General features: G+C 42.6%; 2 protein-coding genes across 2 annotated transcripts in view; both read left to right on the top strand.

Annotated features, from left to right (window-relative positions):
• LOC103359073 (rho GTPase-activating protein 19-like) overlaps nucleotides 1-5,501 on the top strand; it is an 11,431-nt gene extending 5,930 nt beyond the window's left edge. Inside the window, exons 5-9 of the mRNA XM_008284271.1 lie at nucleotides 376-582; nucleotides 679-786; nucleotides 1,053-1,166; nucleotides 1,399-1,500; nucleotides 2,739-5,501. Coding sequence (XP_008282493.1) covers nucleotides 376-582; nucleotides 679-786; nucleotides 1,053-1,166; nucleotides 1,399-1,500; nucleotides 2,739-2,798 — 591 coding nt within the window. The 3' untranslated portion in view covers nucleotides 2,799-5,501. The remainder of the gene's footprint in view (nucleotides 1-375; nucleotides 583-678; nucleotides 787-1,052; nucleotides 1,167-1,398; nucleotides 1,501-2,738) is intronic.
• Nucleotides 5,502-9,669: 4,168 nt separating this feature from the next.
• The window catches only part of LOC103359047 (slit homolog 1 protein), a 95,798-nt gene continuing 92,222 nt past the window's right edge, over nucleotides 9,670-13,245 (top strand). The window contains exon 1 of the mRNA XM_008284228.1: nucleotides 9,670-9,914. Within this exon, the coding sequence (XP_008282450.1) occupies nucleotides 9,670-9,914 (245 nt within the window). The remainder of the gene's footprint in view (nucleotides 9,915-13,245) is intronic.

Here is a 13,245-nt window from a genome sequence, read left to right as displayed (position 1 = left end):
ATTTTTTAGGACAAAGGATGTTTAAACAAGTTTAAGAACAGAATTAACATTCTCAGAGCCTAACAACCAGCTAACTAATAGTTGCCTTTAATTATTAACCTATGTTCATATAATTTAGTCTGACTGAGTGTGTCGGTGTGTGTGTCTGAGATGGAGCTGCACTAGAAAAAATATGCCCTGGATGAATGTCTTCATTATGTTTTAAATTGGAAACAGATTTGATGAGATAAAATGTGAAAGATCAGGTTCATATAGCAACAACAAATACAAAGATATATATATATATATATTCATTTAATTTTCTCCAGTACAGCGAGCAGGACAGATATTTTCTTCTCTCCCGTTTTGAGTCTGACCTGCCCTGTGCTCTGTCAGGACGATCTGGAGCTGCTGGCGGCGAGCAGCTCTCCCGCTCAGCGGACGGTGTTGCCTCTGAAGAGGGCGGCTGTTCTGATCCCCAGCTCTCAGGAGCAGTGCCAGTCGCCAGCTCAGCAATACACAGAAGAAGCCCTGAAAGACCTCTTCAGACACGTCCACCACAACATGCCGGACTCCGCTAAGAAGAAGAAACTCGTCCGACAGGTAGAGTCCAAGCTTAACATTCAACATGAACATTTGTGTGTTCGGTGTCTTTATAACATATGATGTAAGCAGCGTCTCTGTTTGTCCTACATGCAGTTAGTCAAACAGACGACCTCAGGGACGCCGACCAACGAGCAGCGCCAGGCTCCACCGGCCCCCAGCAAGAAACACCCTCGCTCCCGCTCCTTCGGTGGCCTCATTAAGGTACGAAATAACTCCACCAAGTCCAGTTACAAAGAGGAAACTAGGTAGTTAACATCATCGTTTCCACATGTTTGTGCGTTAACTTGTAGATCGAGTGATTGCTGGTGATTTGATATTTGTTGTAGCATGAGTCATATTTCTTTTTAACCTTCCCAGATCCCTTTAATAATAAAAAAAAAAAATCAAAGTGGGGCTTTTTGTTTAAGCACTCATCCTGTGACTTTAATACTCTGAGCAAAATGAATCCTCGGTTGTTCCTGTAACAGCGCAAAGCTCGCGGAGAGCAGCTGACGGCAGAGAGACGACTCCGACACATCTCACCCGAAGCTGTCGCCAGGGCAGGTAGAAAACCCGGCAAAGAGAACGTCATCCTGCAAGCGGTGAGTCTTTTGCAGTGTTGTTGTCTGTGTGTTATCTTTGTCTTCTTGACTCTGTGTTTAATGTTTTCTTCCATCTACAACAAGGCAGATGACCCAAATGTTCATTAAATACAGTAACACTGAGCTCACTGCTAGCCAAAAGATGCCCAAGACACTCCACAGGGAAGCTCTGGTCAGGGACTTTTGCCCGTCCTACCCTCTCTAACCTTGACTTGTCTATGTGCACTTGCAGGTGAACAGCCCGTTAAATGGTCCCGTGTTGGGGAAAGCAGGACTGGTAGTAAAAAACCCAGATTTTGCTTTTCACAAGGGCAAAGGTGTGAAGGTTTCCAAGGTATGATGATGTTTTCTTCTGTGCTTTTTGTCTGAATATTAACGTTTAAATACCGCTTGCATACCTTTTTTTGTTAAATTTTGTACCAGTCAGTCAATAAGTAAAACCATTTCTTATATAAATGTACTTTTTTTCCCCCAAGTAATCCAGAAGTGAACTCCATTAAGACTCACCAGTATTTTGTTTTGATGAAAAGACAGTTTAATTCAATTTTATTAATATAGTGCAGTTTACAACATATGTCGTCAATTCCTGCTTAACATAGTAAACTGCACATGTACAAAGTAAATAAATATAGGTCCTAACACAGAACCCTGTGGAACTCCGTAACTAATTCTACTGCGGGAAGAATCATCATTAACATGAACAATCTGGAATCTGTCTGATAAATCTGATTTTAATTTAGTGCAGTTCCTTTAAGCCCAATTAAACATTCCAGTCTCTGTGACAAGATGCTGTGATCCACTGGATCAGATGCAGCACTGAGATCCAGCAGAACCAGTACAGAAACTGGTCCACTGTCTGAGGCTATAAGAGGATAATTAGTGACCTTGACCAGTGCTGTCTCTGTGCTATGATTCGTTCTAAATCCTGACTGAAGCTCTTCAGACAAACCAGTTCTATGCAGATAATCACATAATTGGCTGCAACAACTTTTCCCAGAATGTTAGAAATAAACGGGAGGTTGGATCTGGGCCTGTAGTCACAACGCCTGGATCCAGAGCAGGCTTTGTGAGCAGTGGTTTTATTACAGCTACTTTAAAAGCCTGCGGTACGTAGCCTGTTAATCTAGAGAAGTTGGTGATATTTCATACTGCAGTATTTATTAGAGGGAAGATTTCCTTGAACAGTCTAGTAGGGATCGGGTCTAACGGACATGTCGCTGGTTTAGAAGAATTTACACTCGACGTGAGCTCCGAGAGGTTTACAGCAGAGAAGCAGTCTAAAGTATAAATCCTGTAAGTCCTATGGATGCATCCAGAGCTGCTGCTGCTGCACCTTAAGACATGCTAACAATAATTAACCTGCCATATTGACAACATGTGAGGAAACGGCTAACTTGTACATGGAGGAAACACTGCTGTTTTTTTGCTAATGTTTTGATTTGTCAGACTTTAAGCAAGCTTGTTAATTAAGTTTATCTGTCTATCTGTCTATCTATGGTTGTATATATCAAATGACAACAGATCTTCCATCCATCCATCCCTTTGCTCTCTTTCCTCTCGTTCATCCCTCAGAAGGACTCCCCGTCGGCGTCCACGATGTGTTTCTCTCCCGCTCAGGAGATCTCGCTGTAAAACCCGACGCCTCCTTCTCACCTCAGACGGGACTCGGGCAGTATTAATATTGTTTTCCCTCGTGTTTACTTCTGTGTTTTCGTCGTAGTGAGTCTATTTTAACTCTGATTAATATGCGGCGGTGCCAGCCTGAGCCAGCACAGCCAAACCGACGCCAGGAACGTGTTCAGGACATCCAGCTGCTGAATGGAGCTGCAGGTTTTATTTTAGTGGCATTAACGTCTACAGTTTTGTGATGAATCATTTAATTTCCTTTCATTGGGTTGTTAAAAGGGACTGCAGCTGTTTCAGGCAAACTCTGCAGCAGCTGGTGTGCAAACTGCTGATTAGAATTCCTTTAAACTACATTTTCTTGCCTTTTTAAACTATACTTCTGTTGGTGAGCATGTTTGTCCAGTTCCTTGCTGAGCTGTTGCAGCACTGAGGGAGCGAAACTTTGTTATTTTATTTTAATAATTGTTTTATTTTGGTACGCATGTGTGAGATAACTGGATGAGGATATAAGTGACGCCCCGTGGCACATGATAGTCATCATAAAGTGTAGCGCTAATCACGCTGCATGGTGCTAAATGGTGTCTATCGCTGAGCTCTGCCTGAATGTGACTTCCTTTGGTTTGGCTTTGCTGGCTCTGACCCACTCGTGCCAGTAATAACTTGTATTTTAGCTGCTGTATGAGGATCTATGACCACTAGCTAGCCGAGCTCACAGTCTGCTCTAGTGTAGGATGTGTATACATGTTGTACAGTGTGTGTGTGTGTTTTCACATGTTTAGACTTATTGGGAGCTGCGATGTTTGATTGGACTTCTTGGTACTGGACTGGCTGATGATTTCCTGAATCAATCAGCAGCACACTTTGTTTTTCCAAGTATGAAAAATCAGGATTAATAACTGATGATCTTTATTAGTCTCCTCGTGGGTTTTTATCAGTTTCGGGGATCCCTGCTTGTGAATCTGTCAAATATGAAACGATACATTCCCAGAATGCACCACTGGACTTGTTTCATCTTCCTCTTTCATCATGAAGGCGTTATTTGTTTTCATTTAAACAGAAGTTGTTGGGAAGTTTGTCGATGGCTTTAAATGAACGTCGAAAGATTTTTTTGCATGAGTTTTATTTTGGATGGAGCGAGCAGCAGCCTGTTCAAGTCGGGTTCTTACGTCTAGATCTGGTATCCGAGGGGAGCAGATGTGAGTCTAATCACAGTAACACAAGACAGAACAACACTTTATTTATATACTATTTAGTAGCTCGTTATGATAAAACATTAGAGTCAGCACAAACCATTTCAGCTGAGTTGATGATTGTATGCGATTAAAAACAACAAATTTACATCAGGAATTTAGCAACTTTTCTAGGTTTCAGAGCACCAACATGAGATGGCTTTCCACTGCAGGAGGTCGATGTTTCTGGGCCCCAGACCGACCCGTGGCTGTGCAGAATCCAGTCGCTTTGACTGCTGTGTTAACTCAGTAAACAACAACAAACAGAACTTATTGGTTTAATTCCGTGAGCATGCAGGAGATGGAGCATTTATTGTTTATTGTCGCTGCTGATGGTTCTTGAGAGGAGCAGACTGCTGCATGTCACGGGTTTAGCGTTGAGGAACCGCTCAGCAGTTCGTCAGGGTCACTCAGACACAGAAACTTGAAAAGAGGCGGCGATTCCAAAGGTAGTAAGTGTCCCTCAGGTTCCTGCAGTGGAAAACAGCCTCCAACACGTCTGGTCGGTGAAACAATCACGTTGTCCTGCTCTGATTACAAACAAATAGTGACCGAACTGTTCTGTTTATGTGCAGAAATGTTACGTAATGCTCCTTTAAACACTTGTGATGGTGATGATTTGACTCGACTTGGCTGACGTCTGCTCAGTTTGTTTTGTACTGTGAGCACCAGTTACACATTTTCAGCACCGAGTTATAAACGGGTTAACTTCTTAACCATTAGTTACTGAAGATGTGGACCAACACGTGGCTCTTCTATTTAATCTGGAAAGTTTCCGTGAAGGGTTCTCGTTGGTGTTGGAAATGTGCAGCTGGTGCGTTTTGTTGTGTGAAGGTGTTGTGGACGTTGTGACGATGGGTTTGTTGGAAGTGACTGAAATGTTGAACGTCTCTGCTGGAGGAGCTTTTCTGCTGTTGTTCTGTATGTTGTGTTTTTCCTAAAGGTTGGACCAAAGTCTACAAACAGGCAGAACCGTTTGAACGGAGAGCCACTTTGTGTTTAATTCAGTTTGGGGTCCAGAAGACGACATGAGCCATGTGAAGGCGCCACTAATCTGAACTTTTTTTTAAACTATCTAGTTACTGAAATGGGAGCCGTTGCACTCCGTATAATGTGAAATACTGTTTTATATTTGCCCCTCGGCCTTGTGGTTTTAAATCTGCCAGTGTGAACATTTCTACTTGCTGGGCCGATCAATCGTTCTGTGAGAGCAACGTGAGCACAAGTGGGTGGAATTTTAGCTCATTTTTGAAAATAGTTTTTCTCCACTTGCACCTTATGTCTTAATGGGGATCAGCGTTACATTCAAACCTTCCTCTGTCTCTGTCCTGTCATTTGTTCCAGTGTGTGTGATGCTTTACCGTCTGGTTTACACTGTGGTAACCTGTTTGTTTTGTATTTTAGTGTAAAATAAGTTAACCCTGTACAGTGGATTCATTACCGAACTGTCTGCTTCGGATTAAACCTTTTTTTAAAAAAATGTTTCCTACAGAAAGTGTCGTGTTTTAATGGATGTTTTAAATTGTGTGAAATTAAATGTACTTGCTGCCCATCTGCAGCCACACAGTCGACTGTGTTGAGCCAAGGCGTCCATGCAGTGCTTGTGTTTGCCCACTGGAGGGTGCTGTTGGATCGCATAGAGGGGTCACATGTCCCAAAGCTTGTTTTTCTACTTAAACTCTTCTTTTGTAAAAGTGTTTTCTGTTATGAGGACGTATCACTTTTTCCAGGCAAACACAACCTTGAGCTTTTCTTTTTCTATTTTTTTTTTTTTTGTGAAGTTCGAGTGTTGTCCCGTACTTCTACATTTGTGGTTTCACTCCTCCAGTGTTTTCACCCCTCTGCTTGTCTACATTTTTAAAAAATTAATCTTTATTGTAGAATAAGACAGAGCAGCTATTCAGAGCTGCAGAGCACTGCCTGTTGTTTTCCTTTTATGAGTTTCATCTTAAACTGTGGAGTAGTGAGAGCGCCAAATTACAAAAATAAATCAATAAAAGAATAATAAAATAAAAGTAAAAATAAATAGTGTGGCAATATATTAAAAAATTAATCCATAAAAGAAAAGGCTAATGAAAGTAGAAATAAAGAGACATATAAATAAAATAATAAAAAAACAATTCATTTTAAAATTATTTTTCATTTTTTATTATTATTTAAATTTTTTTCAATTATTTTTTAAAGTTAATTCACTTTTTAAAATTATTTTTATAAAATTTTTTATGTCACTTTAAAAGCAAAGGAAATATGTGCACACCGACATTCCTCCTGCGCACATTTTTTACATTTCCTTTGCTTTTAAAGTGACATAAAAAATAAAATAAATAAATAAAAATGAAAAAATAATTCAAAAAAATCTAATATAATTTGAAAAAAAATAAAAATTTAAAACTATTTTATTTGTCTTCATATTTGGACTTTTATTAGCCTCTTTTATGGATTCATTTTTGATTAATATTGCTTTATATTGCCACATTATTTTATTTATTCTTCTTTTTATTTCCACTTTCATTTTGTTGTTTTATTTTTGTAATTTGGCGCTCTCACTACTCCATATAGAACTTCCCTTTACTGCCCATCATTAATAACACATATTTTTGTCTTTATTATTCAGCGACACTTCTTGCAACACGATGACAGTTTATTGTTTTTATTGGCATCCGTAGAGAAACTTAGGAAGGTCAGAGGTCATCCAGTGAGGTGTCCCTGGAGCTGGTTGGGATTCTACTGGTACAGAGACGATCGGCTTTATTGATAAGCAGACCTTCAAGTTTTAATTTGGAGCGAAAATAAAACACATCAGTTCAAACGACGAGATCGGTCAGTTTTGACATAATAAACTATGTCTGCAGCTGTAAATGCATTTTAATTTTAAATACAGCACGTGGAGTAAAATATTTATTTGGTTTTTACTGTCACTGTGTAAATACACCCTTTTTGGGGGTTAATTGCATCCGACATGCTTTTTAGCCGTATGCTTTGTAGTCATTTTGCAGCTTTTACACCAACCCCCCCCTATCGGGCAGGAGTCCACCCCGGGGGGCTTTGACTGACTCCCAATTAATTTGTTGATTGGTGGTTTGTGCAACTAAAAAAAACATATTAAGCAGAATTCACCAAATCTTTGTTTGTCAAGCCTTGTTTTGGGAAATTGTTCATCAAATATTGATATGATTCGGCACGCTGACGTCTTTAAACTGCCTGTTTTTGTCTGACCAACATCACCAAACCCACAGTTTGCAGTCATTTAATGGAGACAAGTGGCAAATTCTCACAACTAGGATCGGAAACAAGGTCATGTTTAGTTTCTTTTGTCTTTTTTAAAAACAATTGAGGTAGTTGTAAATGATTTCCTGGAGATAAATGGATTAATTAACCGACTGTCAGCTGGTTGAAGTCATGAAAGAAGCCGTGCTGTATGCCCATGAATGCCCAACGTCATCAGAGCTCTAACTCTGTGACTTTATTTATCAGATATACCGACTGATTTACCGCCTTTGTCAGTGGATACGTCTATTCTTAGGGGGATTTAAAGTTTCGGTGCTAAATGACACAACATGCAGAGAAAAATCTGTTGTGAGTCGACGCGTTTGAGACAAAAGCATCTGCTCCGTATTTCCAGAAATCAATTCAGACGCGTCTGTAGTAAAAGCCCCCCCACCCCACCCCACCCCACCTACCCCAGCTCCCCACACACCCCGTCCTCAGAAAGCTATTATGGCCCCCAGAAATAAGGGGGTCCACCCCCCTGGAGATGTCAACATCTTGTCCCTCCCTTTGTTGCAGATTAAGGCCGAATGAGTCATTCAATTCAGCTGCACAAAGGCAGCAGCCGGGCTCTGCCTGTGGCCAATTTGTTTTCCATCACTTCTGAAGCGCGCCTGGTTAAATTAACCCGTCATAGCGAGTCTGCCAGGAGAAGACAAAGTGAGGCCACGAGCAATAATCACTCATGTATGGTGGTAAATAAAAAGCTGGGTAAACTGTGCCCTCCAGTCGCTAATGGACGCACCGCAGACAAGTGACAAATCAGATCTGTTGTTCAAAGAAACCTAATTCTGCACCAGATCATCAGTGACAACAAATAAAGAATTAATTTTGCCCCTTTTTCCTTCTTCTCGATGCTTCACTGAGAGCAAATTAAAACACAGCTTTTGATGATGGACTTGATTGAGTGGAAGGACGTACAGTTGCTATACAGTTTGTTTTTAAATCAAGCAAAAGCAGCAAACATTTGCAGGTTCCAGCTGCTCTGAGGAGTTCCTGTTCTTCTGTTTCATGCCACTGCAAACCAAATGCACGCTGAATTAACTTAACCGTTAATGGCTTCGTTTTAAATGAGTTAATCTGCAAAGAAGCACATTGTTGTCGGTTCTGAACGTCCTCACAAGCAGCTGATTGGTAGTTTTGGTGGATTTCTCCACTCTGTCCCTGATTTTTTTCTCCTCCTCCTCTTCCTTCTCGCCTTGGTGATATGGTTATCACAAAAGCTGAAGCCGGGGTTTCTGTGGAGATTGGGGGGAAGAAAAAAAAAAAAAACTCAGCCAGGCTCCATTTGAATTTCAAAGCGTTGCCAGTGAATTCATAATAGACTTCTGAGTAAGCTCTGTGGCAGCTTATGGCATTCCAGTTATGCCAGTCTCATAAGAAACGCCCCCCCTCCTCCTTCCTCCCAGATCCATCCAGTCCAAGTTCCTGCAGCCCGGTGTGCTTTCTTGGCACCGAGCCACGACTAAAAAAAAAAAACACATCATCACATTGAACACACACCGAAACTTCCTCCTTTCATTTATTTCACATTTATTGTTTTTCCTCCACAAATTGTTTCCGTCCTCATATTTTCTCTTCCCCCGGTCGGATGCTTCGGGGCGATCACGATTTCCTCTTCCCTTCCTCCCTCTTCCTCCCTCTTCTCATCATGTCCATGCAGCCTTGGGCTCTTTTCTTTCCCCCCCAGGGAGCATGTGGGCGAGAGAGGTAGACGGAGAGCGGCGAGAGGGGAAGAGAGAGAGAAAAAGGCTGCCGTCACTGGAGGTGGCGGCTCCGGCTACTGCTGTCACTGAATAGATGTGAGTTCACTCCGGGTACTGGTGTGTGTGTGTGTGTGTGTGTGTGTGTGTGTGTGAGGGGGGTGTCGTCGGCGTAGGAGGAGTCTCGGTGCTGTTATTTGTAAAAGCTTTTGATGGATGATTACTCTGTGTGTGTGTGAGATAGAGGCAGTGAGGGAGTCCCCCCCTTTCTTTCTTTCTTTTCTTTTTTTTTCTTCTTCTAGTGGCTCACTGTTCAGTGCACAATGACTCAATGAAAAGTGGAGGGGAGAGGCAAGCACACTGTACGGCTGCATGAGAGAGAGAGAGAGAGAGAGAGCAGAGAGGACACACAGGAGAGTAGAAGAAGAGAAGCCAATTGGAGGGAGCTCTAAAGCTGGGGACAAGTAGAAGAAGAGGATATACTTGTCTTTTTTTTCCCCCCCTCTTCTCTTTATCTCTCTGAAAAGGCCACTCTGGGATCAAGTGGCAGTTGAACTTCATCCGGCTGTGCTGCTGCCTCTTTTTCCTTCTGTCCACTTCTTAGAGGAGGTGGTGGTCAGTTATCCCAGGCGGACAGGAGGGGATAGGAATCTGTTTTTTGCAGCGCAGGAGAGCAGGATGCCTGCTGGAAGAGGAGGTGATGGAGCCGGGTCAGGAGGCTGTGGGACGGCCCCGGGTCGGGCTCTTGGCTCCGGGCGGTGGACGATGCTGGCGTGGGGCGTTCTGGTGGTGGTGCTGCTGGCGGGTCAGGGAGGCGCAGAGGCGTGCCCGACTCCCTGCAGCTGTCTGGGGAACACGGTGGACTGCCACGGCCTGGGGATCCACTCTGTGCCCAAAAACATCCCCAGAGGAACTGAGAGGCTGTGAGTAGTCGTGCCTGCATTCACGCATTTCTGCACTTCTGAGGACCAGATAATCACAGACAGATAGTGAGACGTGGGGGGAACCCTTCAAAGTGACGGCATGTCGGTGCCGCTCACTTAAAGGAGCGAAGAGCAATTTAGATCTGGTCCGCTTCAAACCGGGTTCTGGGTTAAGATTTGGTTTCTAGGTCAGGGTGTGAAGATCTTTACAAGCAAAAACTGCAGATATTTGTAGTTGAGATGGATGTGTGTGAAGCCAAGTGTGTGTGTGGAGGTGCAAATTAGTGTGTAGTGGTCGATTTAATGAGTGTGTGTGTGTAGGTTTTGTGCATCATTTTGTCGTTTGTTGGCTCTTTCTTTTTGCACCAGCTCTCTTTACCAGTAGTAGTCTGTTTAACTTCATGTCACACACACACACACACACACACACACACACACACACACACACACACACACACACACACACACACACAGAGGCTTCGACTCTCCACTTGACTCCCAGGATTCAGTTGCTGCTCTGCGGCATCACTTGTCCGTCCTGCAGCTGTTCTCCGTTGCAATCACACGTGTAACATTTATTTTTATTTTTCTGTGAATCTCCGTCTCTTCAGAGTTCACATCTCGTGTTCTGTTCCGATTCTATCTTCCTGGACTTTCTCATTCCAGCCTTTCCTTCCTCTTGTTTCAGCCACACACTATAATGTACAGTGTTTATCTTTAGCTGCTATAATATAATATGAAAATAGCACTCCTCACTATGATAAGTTTTGCTTTTGCATCTACGCTGCCTGGCAACTTGATGAAGTGCACACACACACGTCTAATGCAATCAGTGCCGAGGCCGTAGTGCTGTTCTACTGCACTGCATTATATTGAAATGTGTTTCTAATTTTCTTGCCTCTCGTGTTCGCAAATGAGGCTGAACATTTAAAACGGCCCTTCATTTAATGCAGTCCTGGGCGACGCCACTAATCTATGATCTCAGCGATAAACATGATTAAAGGTTAATTACAAAACCAGCTGAAACGGAACATCTTCATGTAGGTAGAACGTGCATCCCACTGGATTGTATTACTTTACATACACTGATTCATCTAATAAAGTGAGTGAAATGGAGACTGCTTAGTGACGATCAGATCAGATGGAAATCTCAGGTCCAGTTCTTTAGCCTCTTTGACGACTGAGGTGCGATTAGAAGTCAATACGTTCTTCCATCTGCCTTCCTGATCTCATTTCACTCCGTACACCTCGTCACTATCTGCACCTAAACGACATTATTCCCAACCTACCTTGTCTGGTTTAACTGGTGGTTACCTGTAGGTCTCCAGGAGTACCTTCAACAACAACCAGAGAAGCCCGATGGACCATCCATGTATTCTGATTAAACACATGGAGACGGTTGGTTGAGAATGATGCTGCGCTGCGTTCTGGTCTGCTGATGGCATCGTCGATGTCTTACAGCACTTTGGCGTCTTCGTTTGTTCTCGCTGAATGTTGCCGTCAAACAAATGAGTCCCTGCTGAACCGCCACCGCTGTAACTTACAGCTTGTACCTCCATGACCTATTTATGGACATGACAGTGAGTTATAAAGCAAGAAGCACTTTTTTTTTCTTGTAGATTAATCGTAGCATCTGGAGTTCCTTGAAGACGTTTCATCCAAGAGGCTTCATCAGCTCTGACTGACTAGTTGGGAGTTCCAGATATCCTTACGGTAGCACCTGAGTTTCGGTTTCATTTGGGGAAACTCAGGTGTTAACGGCTCCTTTAGGACATCTGGAACTCCCACCTCGTCAGTCAGAACTGATGAAGCCTCTTGGATGAAACGTCTTCAATAACCACGACCTGGAGGACTGAGAGTCTTCACAGACAAGCAAGAGGCCCTCAAACAATAAGACTATAAATGCTGATCAATGTTTTTAATGCTTACCTCAGCTGTTTGGAAATCTTAACTTTTGTACTTAAAACAAACAAAATAACCAAAAGACAGCAGCGAGTATTCGGTCTGTGTGTATAAACCAGGATGACTCCATCTGTTTCTCTGCCTTTTTTTTTTTTTTAAACATGTGTGTGTACCGTATGAACCATAGCGGGCCGTCAGGGTGAACATGTATGTGTTTGTACATAGTGAGTGTATGTGTTTATTTCAGGTTCTAGAGTGCCTGCGTGTGAATAATTGATGATTGTCAGGGGTGCCAGCAGAGATACATTATCCTTCCTCCTCTCTGGTTTACTGTAGCGTGGAGGATGTTTTCCCCTCTAAGGCTGATAGCTTTATGATCGGGGATGGGGGCTCGGGCTCCCGGTCAAAGAGAAATGGCCTGGAAAAAACTCTGAGCCTGCAGGCGCACTCGCCTGTTTTCCTTTTTTTTTTTTTTATGTGAGATGGTAACTACTAGAATAAGAGTAAGTGACAGAGCGGAGAAACATGTTCTGACAGAATCTTATTGGCATCAATGCTTTAATTTAGTAACGCAGCAAGGTGTTATCGAGGTTGTTAAGCTAGAATAAATCCGGATCATTTTACATTTAATGCGATATCAGCCTCATACTGGTGAGTTACAGCAGGTAAATTCCTCTCCTGAGAACAACTAACTCTGTGTTACTTTGAGGTCCAAGCGACTGACATGCTGAAATATACCTTTCTTCAGCAAATGTGACAGCTCTGGATGCCCCTCACTCCCCTTTTAATCAACCTTGGCGAGCAGTTTCCCCCGAAGCTGTCCGAAGGCGAGCTGAAAATGTCCTTGCATCGGATGGACAAAAAGGAAGTTGACATCACTCTGGGTTCTTGGATAGTTTGACTCTGAGATATCTCTGGCCGTTCTGCCTGCACCGCTGTATTTCCAAAAACAACGTCTTTGGTTCTCTGGATAATCCAGAGACGACACCGTTCATCAGTTTTTAATGTGGCTTTTTCTTTGGTTCACTTTTTAGGTGGAAATTCAGGAGAAGATCCTTGAACTATGCAGAGTTGCTTTGAACTTCCTCAACTGCACAAAAAAACTTTCTAAATGCTCTCTTCAGGTGGTGTTTGACTGATGAAGAAGAGTTAATGGGCTTCATGGGTGATGGAAACAATAAGTTAACTCACTCAGTAGCTTGTGTTATCTCCATCTCCTTTATCATTTTGTTTCTTCTTGATCTTTGAGGGTTTTTGTGGTTGATAGACGACTAATTTAGTTTCTTTCTACTTCGACTGTATCATAGCCTATAACATCACTCTCTGATGACGCTCCACATCCTGGTTTATTTGCTCCCAAGCAGTAGATAGAAACGAGCCTGATCCACATTTTATTTGTTTTTAAATTCAAAAGTTGACCTAAGATTTG

This window comes from Stegastes partitus, unplaced genomic scaffold (genome assembly GCF_000690725.1).
Source record: "Stegastes partitus isolate 25-593 unplaced genomic scaffold, Stegastes_partitus-1.0.2 Scaffold352, whole genome shotgun sequence".
In the NCBI taxonomy this organism is placed as follows: domain Eukaryota; kingdom Metazoa; phylum Chordata; class Actinopteri; family Pomacentridae; genus Stegastes; species Stegastes partitus.
Note: the sequence above shows the minus strand (reverse complement) of the source record. Positions and strands in the feature narration are given on the sequence as shown.